General features: G+C 44.2%; 1 protein-coding gene across 1 annotated transcript; it reads left to right on the top strand.

The window, feature by feature from the left end:
- The first annotated feature begins 2,249 nt into the window (after window positions 1-2,249).
- LOC124404467 (BTB/POZ domain-containing protein kctd15-like) lies at window positions 2,250-15,978 on the top strand. Its single transcript, XM_046878607.1, has 5 exons — window positions 2,250-2,429; window positions 9,002-9,088; window positions 9,234-9,437; window positions 13,807-14,012; window positions 14,387-15,978. Exons 2-5 carry the CDS (start codon window positions 9,060-9,062, stop codon window positions 14,854-14,856), a joined length of 909 nt encoding a protein of 302 aa, XP_046734563.1. The 5' UTR covers window positions 2,250-2,429; window positions 9,002-9,059; the 3' UTR covers window positions 14,857-15,978.
- Window positions 15,979-23,999: the final 8,021 nt, after the last annotated feature.

Raw genomic sequence — 23,999 nt, 5'->3', positions numbered from 1 at the left:
CGGAGGAAGACGACCGCGGCCTTACGCCTCGGGCGAAACACGACCCGTTTCAAAGACACGTAGAGGTATAGGGCCAGCCAGCGGAAGGGCGCGCCCTAAAATATGTGGACCCTCGGGCGACGCGGACTCCTCGTTACATCCCAGCGGATGCCCCGGGGCGGCCCGATTTGTCCGTCCGTTCGTCTGTCCATCGGTCCGTCGCTCGTCCGGTTGACTCTGCAGCAGCACCGAGGTATGATACAAAAACACGAGGTTATTTTCTTCTCTCCCGCACTCATACAACCCTACCTCCGCCATTCGTTGAGAGGAACTCGAGCCCCTGACCCTGGGGCATCGAGCGATACCCTGCACGACGACCTTATCCTCGTCGGGAGGATAACTCGCCCACGTGGGTGACGAACCACGGCTGATCGGAATAACGTCCTTGAATTTTGCTTGTCCTTAAAAAATCGCGTAAACCTATCCTTGGGTTTTCCTTGTGTCATGGAAATATCCTGTTCCCAATAGCCTTGGATTTTTTACCGAACTATTCGCGAGTGTTTCCTTCTGATGCACTGAAAAGTTGGTACGAGTTAAGGATTGGTGGGACGGATGCTGGGATGTGAGGATTTGGCGGGGAAACCGCGTTCGGCGAGCCGCCTCATTCGCTCTTTTAACGTTTCTGTTCCGTTTCTTTGTTTGCTTTTTTCCTCTGTCATTCAAATTTGCATATTAACACCGACGCCGGATAATGGCAATGCGATGGGATATTGGCCGGGCACTCGGCCGGGCTCTCCATGCCCTACAGCTCTTATACTCGTTCGCGTCGGCGTTGGCGTTCGCGGACTGTTTCGTGCTGTTCGATTTGGTTCGGAAACGCCTTGGGCATTGAGGAATAACGTTGTTGGCCGTGGCTGCTTCGCCCTTGGGCTATTCCAATATAACTACAATATCCTGTAGAGGAATATCTCCGTGTAGTAGTGGACCTTGCCAGGCGAGCCAGCCGGCGTTCCCTCAATATCAAACGCCGCGTGTAGCAACGCAACGCCGGGAAACTGCTCGACGCTATATTTTTGTTGACCATAGTGCCAAATCAATAACGCATGATTAAACTGACAAAGAGGTAGTGGGAAGACCATTTAACGCCTCCCGGATTCCCCTATTTTCATCAAAATCCACCCATTCTCTGTACAACGCCTCTACATGTTTTCTCTCGAAGCTATAATTAGCGTTTCGCCGAAGTTCTAATTGACTCCTGAAGTATATCAAGTGGCGCGCGTAAACGATCGTCGGAGTGTCATCTTCTGGTCTAAACGAGTACCAAAATTAAAACGAGAATAATAAGTAAATTTAGTCAGTCAAGTCGTAGCGCGTCGTCAAGAAATCCGTTCCTATACATAGCAACGGTGCCTTATCCCGGATGACCACTACTCAAAACTATTCGACATGTCTATAAACGTCTATTAACAGTGATCAGAAATGATTGAGACTACGAAGACCTAAACCTAGCATTGCCCAATCAGCGGCGACTTGAACCAGCGCCATAACGCAGTTTCAGATTTATTTTTTCATGGTACTACACCTGGATTTCGTCTTCATGGTCACCAAGCTAAGGTACCTAGTCATACCAGCTTCCACTTTGTTCCTGGATTCATGCGGAGAGGTGAAATTGGATCAATCCGTGATGAGGAATATCTCGAGGCCCTGATCAGATGCCGAGTGAAAATATCGCCGGATATCGAAATCGGCGGCGGCGGCGTCGCGACGCCAGCGTAGGATGATCGGTGGCCTGCGGTGCGTCTCGACGTCGCGAGCAGCGCAGTTCCCGCCCGGCCGTCGCGTCGTGCGCGTCGATGTGCTGCACCTGTCCGATATCCACGCGCCAAAACTCACCACGTGACAAGTGTGACAAGTATATAGATATATAATAAATAAGAGGAAGGTGCGGGTAGTCGATCCCTACGTGCCGATGTCACCAGGAAAACCTCGCCTCGTAGTCGCTTTTAGAGAGTTTGACAACTGATTGCAACTGATTGCGTGTCTCGTTATCTTCATCTCCTTAATGCTTTCCCTTTTGTTTGTTTGTTTTTTTTTGTTTTTCAATTTGCATTTCTGTTTTTCGCGTGTGAGGTGCGTTTTTTTTTAAACCTTGTACATACTGTAACACATCCGTCTATCTTGTGGTGAGACCAGTTAGCAAAGCAAAAGGGGATAAGAATTGCAGGAAGGAAAACAGGATAGACAATCGATTGCACGTGTAAATTGATTTATTAAAAAATAGGAGAATTATACAGAGTGTTTCGAAAGTGTTCGCCTGATTTCATCGCGTTGGAATTCCAAATTCTTGATTGTCCACGGAATTTGGTCAAGTTGAAGAAAATCAAGGGAAAACAATTCGTCGTGGAGAATCGGGGAGGAACCGTCAACCTGGAGGCCACGTGTCCTAAACGGTGAGCATGACGCTGATATATTTCCTCCGACATCCCTTCTGCATTCCATATTTCCTTATTAAAAAGCTCTGTATTCTCGATCTGAAGGCTGTCAAGGTGACGATAATGAATTATTATAACTTAATAAATAACTTGTTGAACGTTGTGAATGCTGGAATACAGTATGAAAAACATACACCACTATTTTTCCTCACGTTTTCTATTTTCTTCACATCCAATTTCTCGTCATTTGACTCGTTCGTTAGTATAACAATGTACAAGGGAAAGAAAAGAGCGAGGGATAGTGATCTGTTTGTGGGAAAAGATTTACGAGGACGAATCGTACGATAGGTATTCAACCTGGCGCCACGACCCGAGACCGATAAACATGCAAAGCGGGGCAATTAAAACCCAGAAGCTACTGAGCGCGAGCAAAATTGGCATTAAACGTGCGTCGGCACATGTATGCCATGAGTGTGCGAAATTGAGTATTGATGTCAGAACTAGTTTACATTATACATTCGACATTTCTAAATCCAAACAATTAATTAAAAGTCATCACTAATTGTCTATAAAATATATTATAAGGATAAAATTATGCATTTTTGTGGCATCGGTTTTTATCCAGTGCAATTGAAACCTGTCAGAGAACTCGGATTATGATTACATGGTTTGTTTTTTCTTGGGGCGAGGGGGGGGTGAAAAGTTTTCCGATCATCTGACGCAGAGGCCACCCCTCGTCAATATTCAGCATCTCTTCGCTCATCTCGATCCTTAGTTTCTTCTCCCAGCGGTAAATATATAATATAAGGCGTGTTTCAATCGCATATACATTATATTATACCTACGTACCTACACCTATACCTATACCTATACCTATATATTGTATGTGTGTATACATATACACATTTACCCTGCACCTCGGGCTCAGTGGCGTTTGGAAAGACTAGCGATGGTTGAGGATAACCCGGGGAGCCCTGAGGCCCTCCGTGGTGGAGGACGCGGGGGGGGGGGGGGGGGGGGGGGTGGAAGGAGAGGAACCGGGATGCCTGGGGCACCCGGGGCCCCCGGGTGCAGACGCGCTTCTCGTTCCGTTCCCGTAATTAGAGCAGAAGCCCGGAGGGCGAGCCCTCGGCGTTCGCGTCACTGTAAGAGGCCCCGAACTTATTCGGCATCAGGGGGTGGAGGTAGGGGGAGGCGAACGGGCGGAGAAAATATTCATGTTTTTTATAAACATATATGTATATATTATATGTATATGTATATATAAATATCGTTATGAGCTGATTCAAATTATTGTTCGTCGGACAATATAACGTATATCGATGGTATTATTATAATAACAAGTATTTTTGGAGACGGATTTTATTAATTACTTCGAGTGAAGTTGTACAAACATGTTGTACAATATAGATGAGTGTTGTTTGTACTCGCAAGGAAGTTTGTAGTTTCAGATTTTTAGCCACGTGCAGATAGATCGGAGTGTCTGAAATTGTTAGATTCTTAAATTATTGAGATTTTCAGGGTTTTTTTTTATTGTTTTCAAACAGCGATGTTTTCGATCGTTGGATCGTATGATAGACGGAATTTCATCAATTCATTGAGGAATGATTGAATTAGATGATTTTTAAAATCGAACTCACTAATCTGAAACTTACAATTTCGAATTTGACACAGATTACGTAAAATGAATGAATCGAAATTGAAGGAAATATTTGAGACGCGTGTTGGTTCGAAGTTATGAAAGCTACAAAATATTGAGAAATTTGCATCGATGTATAATATAATGCTAGGTTCGATTGCTGCAAGAATCGTTGCAATCATGTACACCTACTTGTGATAAACTTTATCACTCACAAATCTCTTTAAGCGACACTCTGTATATTTATCGAAAGCATCTTGAGTTTCTAAAATTTTTAAATCTAGTATCAAGATACGTCAACTTGCATGTCATAATATTTTATTATGCGACTGCATCTGGAAAACTTTGATACTGTATAGATGCAATTGCGTCACTACTGATTGACAAAATAATTTGCGAATATTGCAATTTTCTGCAGAACACTTTCCCGAATCTTTGCCACTCTCAGGATGAAAGTCGGAATGATATTCCAAACGCTAGATAATCTCCAACAAGTTTTCAAACACTCCTAGAACCGGGTGCAAAGTAGGTATATATGTATACGAAAGGCGCAACGTACGGCCCTCGGTCACGCAGCTTCTATAGGTATGCGTTGTGTATCCGAAGTTTCCGTCTAGTTGGCAAGTAGGCGAGAGAGTATAACTGGTCAAATAGGCAGGCCACAGACGAAATGGAGCAAGACACGCATTGGCGCGTGTCGGGGGAGTGCCGGTGCACCCGCCCCTCTCAGCCCCCGGATCAACCGAAGAACGAGCGATACTGACCTCGGCTCGAATTGCTCAAGAAATGTGGGATTCTCTGATTATTACTCGATTTCGACAGCTAGCTGTAAAAAAACGGTGCCTAAAGTGAAAAAAGAAAACTAGGAAAAAAAGGAATTTGCTTTACGTACGGTAATAACGATTCAATATGGCCGCCGATTACTCGCCTGCGATTTTATTTCGTCCCTAAGATTATTTCGAGATCTCGCTGGCAATCGAGCGTTACTTCACACCGAAGATAACGATGGCAAGAATAGTTTAACCGGTGATTTCACCATCGACGAAAGCCTAAAAATCGAGAATTCAGTTTGCGAAATTTGGGCGCCGTATACGTTCGATTTTCTCAAGGAATGCGAATAACATTTTTCTGTCTTTCCTAACGTGCCGGTGAATAATGAGAACAGGTATTTGGTGTGTAGAAATTTTTATATAAATCTCGAATACTATCTAGGTTTCGCTTTCCTTCGTTCCCGCGTCGTCGCGCAAGAGTAAACCCGCGTCATTCCTACTGCTGGATAATGAGCGACGTTTGATCGTTTGAAAGTTCGTACTACACATAGCTCGTATATAAACAGAGCTATGCCAGTGCAACTTCAGATTGTAAGACTCTCGATTCGTGGGTTATTCTAAACAATATAGCTGAGACCGTAAGAAAAACAGTGAAAACATTATACATTGAATACAATTGAAAATTTTTGTTCAGCTTTACATTGCCTGATAACAAAATTCAAGAAATCGTAACAATTTGCTCTCGGATCTCGCTTTATAAATTCAAAACGTGCCTAAAATTGCAGTAGCATGTGACAAATTAACGGTAATGTAAGGAAAAAAACAGTCACGACTAAAAACGTTTCATCGCAACGTCAATTTATCCCGGATAACGTAAGCGGGCGGTGAGTAGGTCGCGAAATTTTTGAAAGTATCCGTCGGCGGCGATCTTGGCTAAAAGGTAGGTTATAATAGAGGTCATATACATCGACGATGGAAATCAAGAACGCGTCGCTCGTCACGCGTGTAAACTGTAAGATGACGCAGTGCGCATCTCCGAAGTTCCAACACCCAGCCTCCCCGCGGTTTCGAATTCTCCGCTCGCCGCGCCAGTGCGCCGTTTTGCATACACACGCGACGCGCATAGATCAGCCGCTAGATCCCCACCGCTTTTTGACCGACCGGGGAGCGCGAGCCAAACCGGTCGGGCACGCGCTCCTCGCCACATCCACGCTATCGCTGCGTTCTATCGGAATGATGATCCCCCATCTCCACTGCACTGATGGCAGCCACGGAGAGCATGGCATTCACTCTGCGACACTCGCGCGGAGTGAACCATGCGGTCCGATGGGTTTCAGGAATTTTTTTCTCCAACTACCTCACGGATGCATCCTTCAAATGTGACGTACACTACTCGTGGACAGGATTCCAAGAGATGACTTAAAATTTTAGCACCTTAATGTGATTTCAGAAATTTCATGGGATCGAATATGATTTTTAAAGATTCCGCAACATTTCACAAGACTTCAATGGGTGTTCCAAACATTTCGGAAATCCATGAAATCTCCTGAAAATGCTGAAATTCTAAGTCATCTCTTGAAATCCTTTTTGGACAACCATTGAAATTTTCTAAAATGTTGTGAAATCTTTTGAAATCCTGTAAAATAATTCAAATCTTTGAAATATCTGAAATAGCACTGAAACCTTTGAGATTGCGGAAACTCTTCTGAACCCTGTGAAATCATTAAATATGACTGATTTGGATTCTTCCAAATCTTTGAACTCGTAAATGTAAGTTATAACCTCTGGAAACTGAACCTAACGCTACGGGTTTTATTGATTATTTCGTCCTCTAATAATTGCTAATGGGCGCCTTAATTCTTCGAAATCTTGAAGTGCAGGAAGACTGCAGGACCATTTATACCAAGAAAAAAAGAATATTCGGACATTAGCTCCAGCTTTGCGCTTTCCTTTCACAATTTCTTACATCCTCTGCATACAGATTACCATTTAGATGTTCTGTTAATTAGCACGAGTAAGGCGAATCTGTCACTGATCTTCAATCCGCATTCGCAGCGATGGTAATAACGATAATAACGCACATCAGCACTGCTGCTGAAGAAGAAGTAGCTGACGGAGGGTTATTATAACGGAAGCTGATATCTAATTAGCGGCTTTCTCAAGTTCGTAATTAACGGTACAGCTCCTCCGTCGTTGCGGCGGCGATGAAACGGAAAAATGCCCAGCAAATATGCATATAATACCAGACGAAATTCGTACACTCGAACTGTGAATCCCACCGCACAGCGCCAACGAGACTTCTCGTACGTCCAGCTACTCGTACCTCACAACCTCGGCCATATTTTTCGCGGGAATCAAGTGAAACGTGAGAAGTAAAAGGCGGTATATCCACGCGGCATTGTACGTTACATTTTTGAATTTGCATCTGGATTGGCGCGGCAGAGGCGGCCGGGCAAAAGCTGGCTCTTCCAGCCCTCGAGGGCCGAGGTATATGCAAGATTATAATACTGCAGGTATGCGTGCGTCGAGGTGATAGGATGCGGAGTATCCGACGCCCCGTGAGTCCGAGAGAGACGCTCGCCTTCGGCGGTCCACTCGCCGTCATCCCATGCCTGCAATGAGCCCGGCTCTTTGCACCATCCTACGGCGTTTTACGGACCGCAACCCCCGCCCCCATCCGGCATCCCTCACGATCCGAGTCCTCGTTAAGTTGAAGCTGCCCGCATTCCATGGACGAATCGGGTTCGGGACCCTATGAGCAAAAATTATTCATTTCTTTCGGTGATTACCAGACGTCTCCGGAAGCAAGTGAGAACCTGAAGAACCAAGCGGAAACAGTTTTACACCAGTCGTTGGGAAAGGATCCCGTAGGATACTTATGGGGATTGGTTCCATTTTCAGTATGTTATAGTACATATCCTCATCATCGAAAGTTTTCTCGTGGACCCGAGATACAGGCTTCGGAAGAAAGGTGTTCAGGCTTTTTTTATATTTATGGGTTTCGTGATTTTCATGAATTTAAGGCTTCAAGATGGATTTGCGTCGATCAGAACTTTTCGGATCGGGATGATATGAATTATGACATACTTAAAATCCAGCCAATCGACCGGTAACCAAATTCGGTAAGAATTCTGCAAAGTCCTCCAAAACCAGAACCCGTGTTTCCACTTCAAGTCAATGGCTATGAGAAACGCTTCTATTTCCCGACAAATTGAAGGTCCCGAAAAAGCGAGACTAAGGCAAATTAGTTGTAAATATTTCAAGCGTTGGAAATCACCCCTGGACAGAAATTTCAACAGCGATTCCTTCACCAACGAAAGTATAACGTGTAAATACAGCTGACGAACAGCTGGATATTAGTGTACAGTATCATTTCATCGTGCCGCTAGCGTACTTAATTGCCTTATTAATACATATGAAAATCACACAAATCCCGCGACCGCCTGGAATTAATCGTACGATTATAAATAGATGGCAACGAGCACAATGGGGGAGGGAAGGGGGAGGCTAAAAGGGGCGGAAAAATGAGAAATAGTTTATAATAGTAGAGTAAAACGGAGTGAATAGTTTCTCCGTAAATTTTCACGATCGCTTTAATGTACGGGGATGCAGGTAGGGCTCTAATTAAGTGGCGACGATATAATCACGGAGCGAAAGTCGGCGCATGGAACGCATGAACTTGCATTTGCGGTAATTAAACCGGGAACCAGCCGGGCTCCTGTCGGCGTGGCTCGGTCGGTGGCAATTCACCGTGATTAGCGCCTGTGCCCTGGCTCCCACTATCCTGAATACTTGCGCGTGCCAGGATCCCGTTTCGCTACTCACTTCCTCCCTCGAACCGAGATCTGGCCACGTAGCTCCTGTATAAAACGCTGTCCCGTTTAGTTTGGTACAGCCGGTCTGAATGGCGCTTGAAAGCTTTACGAGGCTATTTCTTTCTTTAGCTTATAATACCTATGTAATCTCCCTCTCGAGCTACTTTCCCTTTCGTAAATTTCAATCAATATCATTCAAGCAATACCCCGTGTTCCGTAATCAACTCCAAGTTTACTCATAAAATCAATCGTTATAGTTTATTACGTGCTTTTTTGTATCATCGCTTCTTACATCTATTTCGATATCACACCTACGTACATACACTGCATTTCGTAACTCCCAGGCTTTCTCTGTATGTTTCTTAGACGGAAATGTGAGGCCGACGGGAAGGAGACCAAGACCGAGCTGGCAGCGCAGCGCAATATGTTCCCCAGCGCTCAAATAAAAATGAGGTAGGTAATTGGCCACTGATCTTCTAGCTATACATATATTATACATATTATTATGCGTAGGAAAAGAAGAACACTTTTATTCATCCAACGTATATTCATCCGTTTATTTTTATATTTTCATTACATTCCTCACGGAAACTTACAGATTGCTATCGCCAAGCAGTTCGCCAGCAACGTCGCCAACGATGTCGAACTCCTCCTCGCCCACTCCTCCGACGCCCGCGGCCCCCGCCTATAACCAAAAAATGACGGGAATCCCCTGCGTCGCTGCAGCCTCGAGGTACACGGCTCCTGTCCACATTGACGTTGGCGGGACGATTTATACCTCATCCCTCGAAACCCTGACCAAGTAAGTCAAAGCTGAATTTGTATACATATATAAGCTTGCCTCGGAAGTTCGACGAGGACTCCTTTTCTCCATTCCGTACAAGTGTAATCGATAAACGTCGTTAATTTCACGTTGAAATTGAATGAGATGTAAAGAAGTTTTGAAAACACCATTCAAAAATATTTTTGGGAATTTTTTTTCCGTTTTTATGAAAATGAAAACACTTAGTGCAATTTTAGTTTGAGGGCTTTATTACTTATACTTTCAAGAACGTATTAGAATTTTTCAATTGAAATTAACAACAAAATCGTGGGATGGCACATATAAGCCCCCCCCCCCGTACCATTAAGGCAGTCAGAGATTTTCCCTAATAATTTTTTTCTTAGCGTTATTCATTAAAAATGCGATACAGTTGAAAGCGTGGCGAGGAACGTTTACCGAGAAAAAATGGTGAGACTTTGCAAATTAAACGTTCAACTGCGCATGCGTCAGCTTTGTCATCGTTTCATGCAGGCTGGCCACCCCAAGTTTCAGCTTAGCTCAAACAACTGATGTAGCTATTATTTAATAAGGCTTGAAAAACTTTGCACTGTAGACTGACTGATGAATTCGACTGATCACATAATTTAGGTTCGCCGCTGTATTCGAGCTATTTTGATATCTCATGCAGTTACGTTTCAATAAGTTGGCTCGCCTGCCTCGCAGACGAAAATATCACGGCCTGCACAATCTTGCCAACGAATGGAGATGAATTGTTTCGCGCATGCGCAGTCCGTCAATCAGCCGCCGCAAAGTTTCACCGTTTCCTTTCGGCGCACTTATGCAGCCTCGACGTTTATGATATAATCTCATGGTGCAGCCGCAGCGTGTGTAGCTTAGCTTTCAACAAAACAATAAGGTCGACAGAGTCTGTAACGAGGGAGGAAGGCGCAACGGAGCGTGTCGAGAGCAGACCGATTTCCGCGGCCCTAGATCTTTTTAAACGTCACATATAACCGCGTGTCTAGCGATACCTAGCACAGCGGTTGCCTATCGCCTCCAGTTCCTGCTCCATCATCTCATCTAACCACCTCCACCTTCGCCTCCGCCTTCTTATTCTTATTCTTCTTCTTTCGAGAAGAACGATAGGCGTTCTACAAACGCGGTGAACCGCGGCCGGAGCCTCTATACGCTGATTTCTGATCCCATAAGCCGCTCTCGATTCGCTTCAAACGATCGCTAATCGCGTCCGGTTTATTTCAAAACACGTACAGCTGCCTCACGTCTTTTGTGTGTGTGTGTGTGTGTGTGCACCGGAGCTGATTGTGAGCTGTCTGCATCTGCATGCGGGGCTAACAGATTCAGTAGGTGAGCTGGAAGCCGCCTGCATCACGCTGTGCTGATACTTTCCGTTACAGCTGACCGATGGCTAATCGGAGAAAAAATCAAGCGCTGCACTGCAATCGCGAATCTCGCCGGTTAGATATACCTTTAACAGAGAAATAATTATTTCCCCGCGAGTTAAAGAGGTCGTGCCGAATCGGAAATTGTATTTTACTCCGCTTTCACGGAAGCTGCAAGCGCTCTCTTGCACCAGTGTACATAATTGTTTGTAAAATTCAATGCCATTTTCACAGAGACCGCTGTCATTAAGCCGGGAAATTATATGAACGTTCTTCTTCTCCGTTCAAAAGGTTGTTCAAACACGCTTTCTCGGACTTTGAGTCGAAAGTTTCAAAATGAATAAACTGTATATGTATTCAGTTTGAAATATTTAGTCCTGAATTTAGGCGGTTCGTAGAAGCTAGATTAGAAACCTGAAACGAGGTACCAGATTTCTTTTTAAGATTTCAACTTATATCATAAAATATCATAAAGTCCGGATAAATAAATCGAGCTACATCTCGTTTATGGGACTGCCGAAGAGCCGCAGGTTAGATGATCGAGTCTGGGATTAAAGAGACTAAAACACTGGATTGAATCCTGATCCAAGCTCATTGTATACATAATTTGTTTCTCTGGTAGAATAATCTATCAGGTATCCAAAGAGACAGGTTAAAATAGCGAGAAAAAACGTTTGATTTATGGCATCAGGATTAGAAGCAGCTCGAAGACTTCACTAGTCCTTAATCCACGTACATACCTGCAACCAGCCCCAAAATCCGCCGCCGCTAGTCGATCCGCGACGGCATTAATTTGTAGGTATAAATAGATATTATAACGCTGCATACGAAGGAGGGCAAAAATACGAGAACGATGTGAGCCGATCGTTTAACATTTTCCCATAGCCGGCGAGCCGGCGAAACGAAGGAAAAGGAAGAAGGGACGGCCGGAGAACCGAGCAGAGGATCTGACCCCGCCGCTCGGGGATCCCCGGCGGTCATCACGCCGCCGCCCCCTGGACGCGGTCCTCCACCCCCTCGTGCCCCGCGGGCCGATACACAGCCCCCCCCCCCTCCCTTCTCACGGTGTCCCTTCCCCCGTTCCGTTCCGTTTCGTTTCGTTTCCACATTTTTTACCTGACTTATGTACAACAGAGGGACCGGGCGCAACGCGGAGCCCTGGGCCTTTCTCTCTCTCTCTCTCTCTCTCTCTCTCTTTCTCTCTTTATCTCCGACTCAGTGCAGGGCCCTGTGACCCACCCCCCTGACCCCCTCAGCCCCTGGGGCTTGCGGGCGTTATTACGCGTTATCGCGAGGATGCTATGGGAACGCGCCTCGGGCGGCCGGGTATTCCTCGTTGTGCCATAACGTACATACCTACCTACCTCCGCGATTATACCTATACCTATATGTATAGGTATGTACCCGCATACCTGTACCTGCTAACCATGCCGACGAATAATGAGTTTTGTTTTCCTCCGCTCTCCAGGCTTTGCTTATAATATAGTAGGTACCCATAACAACACAAACTTGCTGGGCGAAAAAATGAAACTGCGCGTCAAGCCACGGGGGTGTGAAAACCGATACACCGTGGTGTTGTTTTTTTTTTCTCTCTCTTTCGTTTTCATTTTTTTTTACTTCTTACAGGCATCGCCATCTCGCTCGTATCTGTTTATTTACAATATTTAATTATTTTTTGCACAGGTTTTATTAAATTGTTGCGTTAAGTTTGAGGCCATTATCCTGATTTCGAAAGCTTATTAGGTACACTAGTTTCAACTTTCATGCGGCAGAGGTGTTGAAGTGATCCAGACGCATTTACATCGATGTATGGCTGTATTATGATCACGCACCACTACGTATGTGCGAATAATCGTGTAACCGAAGCAAAATCTCACGTGGTCTTAATATTATACATTTTTTTTTTTTTTGACAATTTTTACTGCTTCCGCAGTAATTCGGGTGAAAGAACGGTCCTGCATACTTCCGGTCGCGATGTCTCTCAGGTAATTAAACGCCGACTCCCCGTTTCGTGTTCCTCGTTTTACACAACTCCTCAACTTTCACGCTTATATCGTGGTGAAATGAAGAAAATTTTGCACAGTTTGTTATACCAAATATCACATCTTAGCGGTGATTATAAGATCCCGCATGCTCGATATATATTTTTTAACAACGTGTATGTGACAAAGCTTACGAAAATTTTGGAATCACGATCTAATGTCGGTACTGCAGGATCCTATCCTGAAATCTGTCTAATAATACAACGAGAATCATCAGATTCAAAGGAAAAGAATCCGTCAATCAAGCAACGGACCTCGTTAGGCCCTTATAATAATTTCGGCTCGAGGAGATCGGATCTTCGATTGAACGGTTATAAAATTTTCGGAGAAGTAGCAGCTGCAGTCACCGCGTCGTCGAAATAGGTGTAGGTATAAAGTATATACCTATAGGAATGTGTAAATGTCGACACGACGCCAAGGGCATACGTGTAAGCGAACGGGGACTTCTGGAGCAGGTTGTAGCGACTTTTGAACAACTTCGAGGGCGAGTGAACAGGTGGAGTTGATTGTCCGTCGGTCCACCTGCCGCTGATCGCTAAACTTTAGAACTCCCTCCGAACCACCGCACCTTCATATTATAATAATTACCTTATAAAAGACTCACGTGGTATAGCTTCAGGTATACGGTGTATATTATACATCCACAAGACCACGCAGCTTTCCCATTCCTTCTCGATTTGTCTTAAATTATTGTGCGGTTGTAAGATTTCTGTTTTTCTAACTGATGGCACTCGATAGAATCCATCGAACAAAACTGCGATTGTAGGAAGCAGATGGCAAAGAAATCGAGGTTCAAAATTATAACGCGTTACTACACATGTCGAAATTCTGTTCCTGAAGAGGTGCTCCACGAGACTATGGTGCGAGGTTTATTTCTCCTTGTTCAAATATCTCGACGCCAAAGATTTCCGTTATTGGACGCCTTTGCGTTGTTACACTGTACTTATAGAGAATCTTCTTTCGCAGGTACCCAGAATCGAGATTGGCAAAGCTGTTCAACGGTAGTATACCGATTGTTCTGGACTCGCTTAAGCAGCACTACTTCATAGACCGAGACGGTGGGATGTTCAGGCACATTTTAAACTTCATGAGAAATTCCCGACTGCTCATACCCGAGAACTTTGCAGACCTGGATCTTCTCCTGGAAGAGGCCCGGTACTTCGAGATTGCACGTGAGAATTCCAATCTTTCATTACACGTTTATCAATATCGGTAAAACAAACCAACCGAGTTACTTAATCTAAACAACGAAACAACTGTTTGGCCACATCCACATAACTAGATCGAACATATTGGCAGCTCCAGCTTACTCGCAAGTACTTTAAACGTACATGCTACCGACCGAGAACTCGGCAAGTCTATTTTACCGATATTAGTGCGCCTCAGTGATGGCAACCCAACATACCGCAGTGTTTACTTGGGAACACCGAACACCCTGTAATATGTATCTGATAAGGTGCAAAAGTTATTTTGCGAATGAGGAGCAATTCAGGCTGCTCTGCAAGGTTATCCTGAAGCTCACTGACCCAGTCTATAAATATTTCAGCAATGTGCCGGCAGCTCGAGCTGATGAAGAAGGAGCGCATAAAAAACGGGGGAACGGGCTCTTCGCCGAGCCCGACGCCGACACAGCCCAACTGTGGAAGCGGAGGCGGGCCACAAGGAGTCAGAGACTCGGAGAAGCGGGGGAGCGACTCCTACGAGTGCGTGGCACTCCACGTCAGCCCGGACCTGGGTGAACGGGTGATGCTATCGGGCGGTCGAGCGCTCCTCGACGAGGTCTTTCCGGAAACTACCCAGGCGGTGATAGATGCGCGTTCAGGGGTCGCCTGGCACCAGCAGGATGCACGACACGTGATCCGATTCCCCCTGAATGGCTACTGCAAGCTGAACTCGGTACAGGCGATCACGAGGCTGCTGAACGCGGGGTTCCGGGTCGTCGCTAGCAACGGAGGTGGCGTCGAGGGTCAGCAGTTCTCCGAGTATCTATTCGTCCGGCAGTCAGTGAATACCTGACAAATCTCTTCGCCACCCGCGAGCCGCTACAAATCGGCTGATTCGCAAAACCGATAGCCAAGTCCCGCGGCACCGCGAAACGCGGGTTGCCGTCCGCCAGGCGCGAGCCCATTAGGCATCTCGCTGTGAGGTATGCGCTGCTTATTCTCCGCGGCGAATAATTGCACACTCTAGCGCAACGGTGCCGTGTTATTTTCCTCGACTGTAATTCGCGCAGTACCACCAGCTATTTGGATTACACAATTCGGTACAGCCACGGCGCAAGTATACAGTGCACCGCAATTAGGTGATAAAATTACATTCTTACCTCCCGTTGAGCGCTGTGCAGGGATGTTTCATTGCGCGCGGTCTCGTCGAACGCGGCTCATTTAGCTGTGAGGAGTGAAAATTGTTTTCTCTTTTGCGCTGGAAAACCGTGGATATATAAGTATCGGCTGTACGCTAGAATAGTTTCGGTTATTTATTTATTATAATAATTTTTGCACACGCTGGAACGATCAATGATGAGATTATTTTGCATAAGTATTGTATTTTTCATAGGGTTTTTGTTATCCACGTCTTCAAATATTACGTGTCATGGTTCGTTTCTACACCCTCAACTGTTATGCATTTTTATCAAGTACAAGATCTTCAATCGATGCGATTGTCATTCGCCTTTGAAACTTCTCGTGCTGCAAATGTTATACGCTTTTCTCACACTATCGGGAATAGTTGTAACAACCGAGCTACATTAATTTTTGTGACGAATACCATGATCCCCACGGGTGGAAATGAAAAGACTGTGGGTAAGGTATATACGGTGATAAATTATTGTATGAAATCATACTTTGTATTTCTATACTCATTATTGTTATTGTCAATTAGTTTTACAACCACAATCCAGGATTTATAAGTACTATATTCAATTTCTTGCTCTCATTACTTCATTTTTATGTATTTATGATAATTTACACTTATTATTCTATACCGCATATCTGTATTCAAATAATGCTATCAGAGAATGAAATACAAGATAAGAAAGAAAAACAAAATTCTATTGTACATATTATACTTGTGTACTTGTATATTATACATTCTGAGTATTGTTCTAAACGTACTTATAATTATACTATAGGTAATTAACTATAAAGATTATTATTATTATTATGATTATTATAACAACGAAATAAGAAGCGTTGATCTCATTGGTAAAATTACTGTTATCACTATTCCATATCTTCGTTAAAAATCCCCTTAATGCATTTATACCCTTGATTCAATGTTTTTGCTCACATTGTAGCTCATCTGCACATTATATGTGCACATGAGAATTTGAATCGCAGCAGCGCGGTTCGTCTAACTATGTAAATTCCTACCTTTGAAATTCGATGTTGAATAACTTGATGAAAGAACCGCACGAAATACCGTTCGAATAGTAAAAAGAATATACCAATATTCAGTCTCTCAAGCCTATTTTCAACGTTTAACCAAAACACACAAATCAGCTCATTTGCTGAGTGCTTTGAAATTCGTGTGAGTAGAGATTATTTTATGATATAGTATATTATAATAAAAATTCTTCGTTCTATCTCTGTCTGAAATTTCGTTTGATGCAGATTGTAATCATTGAAGGAAGCTTAATTGCTATTTGAGTTAACGGGAAAACAAGTTCGGAGGTTTGTTTACGAGCGTTATATTAAACCGCTCTTCAAATTGGACTCAAAGTCGATACATTCGGGGAAGCCGCGGGTGTGTTGATTTGTCATTAAATTATTCCGTGCGATAATTAGTGAAAAAACCGGTACCTACTACCGGCAGCGGAACTGAAATCGGGCCAATGCTCGTTTCCGTCAGCGGTGTACCAACGAAAGCTCTCGCTTCGCACGGTGGATGAAAGCAGCATAAAAATAATAATAATAAAGGACATGTTGGGTAAGAAGCGGCGCAATTAGGCGAAGAGGGAAAGAGAAAAAGAGAGAGAGAGAGACAGAGACTGGACGAGAGCAGGCCGCGGTCGACGGGCGGACTGAACCAGCGAATGAACGGATGGACAGACGAATTCTCGAGCTGTGTGACGCCTCGAGGCAGTTGCCATGGTTACTCCGAACTCAATATCCGTGAGGCCGACGGCGGTACCAGAGCCTCGGGCTGTCATCCCTGGAACCCGCCGAGCGGAGCGGCTGGCTGATTATATTCCATTTCTGGATCGCCCGGGGCCCGCCGCCCAATCCTCGACACGCGAAATACCCTTCGGCGTAACGTTGAAGCGCGTTTCAAATTTTCGGATCAAGCCCGATCGAGGCGAGTCGGCGTTTTCACGCGCGTCGCATGCTTCGGGTACTCGCTGCGGATTGAGGGAAGTGGACCGAATCACATGAGAAATTACACTTACTTTACATGTGGTTTATTTATTAAAGATATATTGATATATACATATATATATATATATATATATATATTTGCGTAGTAATTTTTATATGAATGTATTGATACCTAGGATGATTAGTTCGTTGTTTATGATATTCAAAAGATATACAATTATTCGACTGAAATTACTATAATTCGACAGTCCTGGTACAATAATACCTTTCCGCGGTCTCGCCAATGCAGCGGCACCATCATGCGTCTGCAGTCATTGGAAGACGTTTATTAGAAACACCGACATCCACCTAGGGACAGGGAAAACTGTGGAAGCCCCTGCCCAGGTGTATCGGGACTGAATTTCATCTCAGCTTGGGGATCGGACGCCTGAACGATGCGACCCGTGTTACACCACATAGACGCGAACGGGATTTCTACTGGAAGTCCTCTTGTTTCGCAATCTCGCACGACAAGCTACTTCGATCTATGTATTGTACTATGGTAAACTGGATATTTCGTACACACCTCGTATTCAGAACTAGAAATAAAATGATTTATTGTTCATTTAGCCATTGTTATTATTCGTCAACCTATTGACTGTAAGTTGATTATTCTTTGAACGAGTGTGTCATTGCCCTTAACAAAAGGGCTGATAATAAGAATATTTGATTAGGATGTACGGCAAAATAATGTGGTACGTTTTCTCGATGATTTCTCTGCTGTTAGTTGCACGATCTTTTTGAGGTTTTTTCCGCATTGCTGAGGTTCGAATTAGTCAGAAAGAGGTCCTGCAGAACGATTCTGAGACGGATATTTTCGGCTCCGAAAATTACCAAACAAGTAAGGCTTACCCCTTCGGATTTTTGGCGAAAAATTCGACGACTTTGAAAAGTCCTGCGATTAATTTTTGCATGCACTACTCCGACGCAGTTTTGCAAGAGGAATCGATTAAGCGCAGTCCCAATACGCTGCGAGCGATAGCTGAAAAGTTACAGCCGAAAAACGCATGATTTTCATCGTCATTTCTCTCCTGCTGGTCCTACGCTCTTTTTGATGTGTTTTCTGAGTTCCTGGGGGTCGAATTACTCTGGAGATGGTCATACAAATCGATTCCGAAACAAGAAATTTTCGGCTCCGAAAATGACCCAAAAAGTAAGGCTAACCCCTTTGGATTTTTGGCGAAAATTTCGACGACTTTGAAAAGTGCTGCAATTAATTTTTGCATGCACTATTCCGACGCAATTTTGCGAGAGGAATCGATTAAGCGCAGTCCGAATACGCTGCGAGCGATAGCTGAAAAGTTACAGCCGAAAAACGCATGATTTTCATCGTCATTTCTCTCCTGCTGGTCCTACGCTCTTTTTGATGTGTTTTCTGAGTTCCTGGGGGTCGACTTACTCTAGAGATGGTCATACAAATCGATTCCGAGACGAGAAATTTTCGGCTCTGAAATCGACCCAAAAAGTAAGGCTAACCCCTTTGGATTTCTATCGAAAATTTCGACGACTTTGAAAAGTGCTGCAATTCATTTTTGCATGCACTATTCCGACGCAATTTTGCGAGAGGAATCGATTAAGCGCAGTCCCAATACGCTGCGAGCGATAGCTGAAAAGTTACAGCCGAAAAACGCATGATTTTCATCGTCATTTCTCTCCTGCTGGTCCTACGCTCTTTTTGATGTGTTTTCTGAGTTCCTGGGGGTCGAATTACTCTAGAGATGGTCATACAAATCGATTCCGAGACGAGAAATTTTCAGCTCCGAAAATGACCCAAAAAGTAAGGCTAACCCCTTTGGATTTTTGGCGAAAATTTCGACGACTTTGAAAAGTGCTGCAATTGATTTTTGCATGCACTATTCCGACGCAATTTTGCGAGAGGAATCGATTAAGCGCAGTCCCAATACGCTGCGAGCGATAGCTGAAAAGTTACAGCCGAAAAACGCATGATTTTCATCGTCATTTCTCTCCTGCTGGTCCTACGCTCTTTTTGATGTGTTTTCTGAGTTCCTGGGGGTCGAATTACTCTAGAGATGGTCATACGAATCGATTCCGAGACGAGAAATTTTCGGCTCCGAAAATGACCCAAAAAGTAAGGCTAACCCCTTTGGATTTTTGGCGAAAATTTCGACGACTTTGAAAAGCGCTGCAATTAATTTTTGCATGCACTATTCCGACGCAATTTTGCGAGAGGAATCGATTAAGCGCAGTCCCAATACGCTGCGAGCGATAGCTGAAAAGTTACAGCCGAAAAACGCATGATTTTCATCGTCATTTCTCTCTTGCTGGTCCTACGCTCTTTTTGATGTGTTTTCTGAGTTCCTGGGGGTCGAATTACTCTAGAGATGGTCATACAAATCGATTCCGAGACAAGAAACTTTCGGCTCTGAAATCGACCCAAAAAGTAAGGCTAACCCCTTTGGATTTCTGGCGCAAATTTCGACGACTTTGAAAAGTGCTGCAATTCATTTTTGCATGCACTATTCCGACGCAATTTTGCGAGAGGAATCGATTAAGCGCAGTCCGAATACGCTGCGAGCGATAGCTGAAAAGTTACAGCCGAAAAACGCATGATTTTCATCGTCATTTCTCTCCTGCTGGTCCTACGCTCTTTTTGATGTGTTTTCTGAGTTCCTAGGGGTCGAATTACTCTAGAGATGGTCATACAAATCGATTCCGAGACGAGGAATTTTCAGCTCCGAAATCGACCGAAAAAGTAAGGCTAACCCCTTTGGATTTCTGGCGAAAATTTCGACGACTTTGAAAAGTGCTGCAATTATTTTTGCATGGTCTATTCCGACGCAATTTTGCGAGAGGAATCGATTAAGCGCAGTCCCAATACGTTGCGAGCGATAACTGAAAAGTTACAGCCGAAAAACGCATGATTTTCATCGTCATTTCTCTCCTGCTGGTCCTACGCTCTTTTTGATGTGTTTTCTGAGTTCCTGGGGGTCGAATTACTCTAGAGATGGTCATACAAATCGATTCCGAAACGAGAAATTTTCGGCTCCGAAAATGATCCAAAAAGTAAGGCTAACCCCTTTGGATTTTTTGCGAAAATTTCGACGACTTTGAAAAGCGCTGCAATTAATTTTTGCATGCACTATTCCGACGCAATTTTGCGAGAGGAATCGATTAAGCGCAGTCCCAATACGCTGCGAGCGATAGCTGAGAAGTTACAGCCGAAAAACGCATGATTTTCATCGTCATTTCTCTCCTGCTGGTCCTACGCTCTTTTTGATGTGTTTTCTGAGTTCCTGGGGGTCGAATTACTCTAGAGATGGTCATACGAATCGATTCCGAGACGAGAAATTTTCAGCTCCGAAAATGACCCAAAAAGTAAGGCTAACCCCTTTGGATTTTTGGCGAAAATTTCGACGACTTTGAAAAGTGCTGCAATTAATTTTTGCATGCACTATTCCGACGCAATTTTGCGAGAGGAATCGATTGAGCGCAGTCCCAATACGCTGCGAGCGATAGCTGAAAAGTTACAGCCGAAAAACGCATGATTTTCATCGTCATTTCTCTCCTGCTGGTCCTACGCTCTTTTTGATGTGTTTTCTGAGTTCCTGGGGGTCGAATTACTCTAGAGATGGTCATACAAATCGATTCCGAGACGAGAAATTTTCAGCTCCGAAAATGACCCAAAAAGTAAGGCTAACCCCTTTGGATTTTTGGCGAAAATTTCGACGACTTTGGAAAGTGCTGCGATTAATTTTTGCACGCACTATTCCGACGCAATTTTGCGAGAGGAATCGATTAAGCGCAGTCCCAATACGCTGCGAGCGATAGCTGAAAAGTTACAGCCGAAAAACGCATGATTTTCATTGTCATTTCTCTCCTGCTGGTCCTACGCTCTTTTTGATGTGTTTTCTGAGTTCCTGGGGGTCGAATTACTCTAGAGATGGTCATACGAATCGATTCCGAGACGAGAAATTTTCAGCTCCGAAAATGACCCAAAAAGTAAGGCTAACCCCTTTGGATTTTTGGCGAAAATTTCGACGACTTTGAAAAGTGCTGCAATTAATTTTTGCATGCACTATTCCGACGCAATTTTGTGAGAGGAATCGATTGAGCGCAGTCCCAATACGCTGCGAGCGATAGCTGAAAAGTTACAGCCGAAAAACGCATGATTTTCATCGTCATTTCTCTCCTGCTGGTCCTACGCTCTTTTTGATGTGTTTTCTGAGTTCCTGGGGGTCGAATTACTCTAGAGATGGTCATACGAATCGATTCCGAGACGAGAAATTTTCGGCTTCGAAAATGACTCAAAAAGTAAGGCTAACCCCTTTGGATTTTTCGCGAAAATTTCGACGACTTTTGAAAGTGCTGCAATTCATTTTTGCACGCATCATTCCGACGCAATTTTGCGAGAGGAATCGATTAAGCGCAGTCCCAATACGCTGCGAGCGATAGCTGAAAAGTTACAGCCGAAAAACGCATGATTTTCATCGTCATTTCTCTCCTGCTGGTCCTACGCTCTTTTTGATGTGTTTTCTGAGTTCCTGGGGGTCGAATTACTCTAGGGATGGTCATACAAATCGATTCCGAGACGAGAAATTTTCGGCTCCGGAAATGACCCAAAAAGTAAGGCTAACCCCTTTGGATTTTTGGCGAAAATTTCGACGACTTTGAAAAGTGCTGCGATTAATTTTTGCACGCACTATTCCGACGCAATTTTGCGAGAGGAATCGATTAAGCGCAGTCCCAATACGCTGCGAGCGATAGCTGAAAAGTTACAGCCGAAAAACGCATGATTTTCATCGTCATTTCTCTCCTGCTGGTCCTACGCTCTTTTTGATGTGTTTTCTGAGTTCCTGGGGGTCGAATTACTCTAGAGATGGTCATACGAATCGATTCCGAGATGAGAAATTTTCGGCTTCGAAAATGACTCAAAAAGTAAGGCTAACCCCTTTGGATTTTTCGCGAAAATTTCGACGACTTTGGAAAGTGCTGCAATTCATTTTTGCACGCATCATTCCGACGCAATTTTGCGAGAGGAATCGATTAAGCGCAGTCCCAATACGCTGCGAGCGATAGCTGAAAAGTTACAGCCGAAAAACGCATGATTTTCATCGTCATTTCTCTCCTGCTGGTCCTACGCTCTTTTTGATGTGTTTTCTGAGTTCCTGGGGGTCGAATTACTCTAGGGATGGTCATACAAATCGATTCCGAGACGAGAAATTTTCGGCTCCGGAAATGACCCAAAAAGTAAGGCTAACCCCTTTGGATTTTTGGCGAAAATTTCGACGACTTTGAAAAGCGCTGCAATTAATTTTTGCATGCACTATTCCGACGCAATTTTGCGAGAGGAATCGATTAAGCGCAGTCCCAATACGCTGCGAGCGATAGCTGAAAAGTTACAGCCGAAAAACGCATGATTTTCATCGTCATTTCTCTCCTGCTGGTCCTACGCTCTTTTTGATGTGTTTTCTGAGTTCCTGGGGGTCGAGTTACTCTAGAGATGGTCATACAAATCGATTCCGAGACGAGAAATTTTCAGCTCCGAAAATGACCCAAAAAGTAAGGCTAACCCCTTTGGATTTTTGGCGAAAATTCCGACGACTTTGAAAAGTGCTGCGATTAATTTTTGCACGCACTATTCCGACGCAATTTTGCGAGAGGAATCGATTAAGCGCAGTCCCAATACGCTGCGAGCGATAGCTGAAAAGTTACAGCCGAAAAACGCATGATTTTCATCGTCATTTCTCTCCTGCTGGTCCTACGCTCTTTTTGATGTGTTTTCTGAGTTCCTGGGGGTCGAATTACTCTAGAGATGGTCATACGAATCGATTCCGAGACGAGAAATTTTCAGCTCCGAAAATGACCCAAAAAGTAAGGCTAACCCCTTTGGATTTTTGGCGAAAATTTCGACGACTTTGAAAAGTGCTGCAATTAATTTTTGCATGCACTATTCCGACGCAATTTTGCGAGAGGAATCGATTGAGCGCAGTCCCAATACGCTGCGAGCGATAGCTGAAAAGTTACAGCCGAAAAACGCATGATTTTCATCGTCATTTCTCTCCTGCTGGTCCTACGCTCTTTTTGATGTGTTTTCTGAGTTCCTGGGGGTCGAATTACTCTAGAGATGGTCATACCAATCGATTCCGAGACGAGAAATTTTCAGCTCCGAAAATGACCCAAAAAGTAAGGCTAACCCCTTTGGATTTTTGGCGAAAATTTCGACGACTTTGAAAAGTGCTGCGATTAATTTTTGCACGCACTATTCCGACGCAATTTTGCGAGAGGAATCGATTAAGCGCAGTCCCAATACGCTGCGAGCGATAGCTGAAAAGTTACAGCCGAAAAACGCATGATTTTCATCGTCATTTCTCTCCTGCTGGTCCTACGCTCTTTTTGATGTGTTTTCTGAGTTCCTGGGGGTCGAATTACTCTAGAGATGGTCATACCAATCGATTCCGAGACGAGAAATTTTCAGCTCCGAAAATGACCCAAAAAGTAAGGCTAACCCCTTTGGATTTTTGGCGAAAATTTCGACGACTTTGAAAAGTGCTGCGATTAATTTTTGCACGCACTATTCCGACGCAATTTTGCGAGAGGAATCGATTAAGCGCAGTCCCAATACGCTGCGAGCGATAGCTGAAAAGTTACAGCCGAAAAACGCATGATTTTCATCGTCATTTCTCTCCTGCTGGTCCTACGCTCTTTTTGATGTGTTTTCTGAGTTCCTGGGGGTCGAATTACTCTAGAGATGGTCATACGAATCGATTCCGAGACGAGAAATTTTCGGCTTCGAAAATGACTCAAAAAGTAAGGCTAACCCCTTTGGATTTTTCGCGAAAATTT

The sequence above is a fragment of the Diprion similis genome, chromosome 3 (genome assembly GCF_021155765.1).
Source record: "Diprion similis isolate iyDipSimi1 chromosome 3, iyDipSimi1.1, whole genome shotgun sequence".
In the NCBI taxonomy this organism is placed as follows: domain Eukaryota; kingdom Metazoa; phylum Arthropoda; class Insecta; order Hymenoptera; family Diprionidae; genus Diprion; species Diprion similis.
The sequence above is the reverse complement of the archived record's forward strand: the minus strand, read 5'-3'. Positions and strand labels throughout refer to the sequence as shown.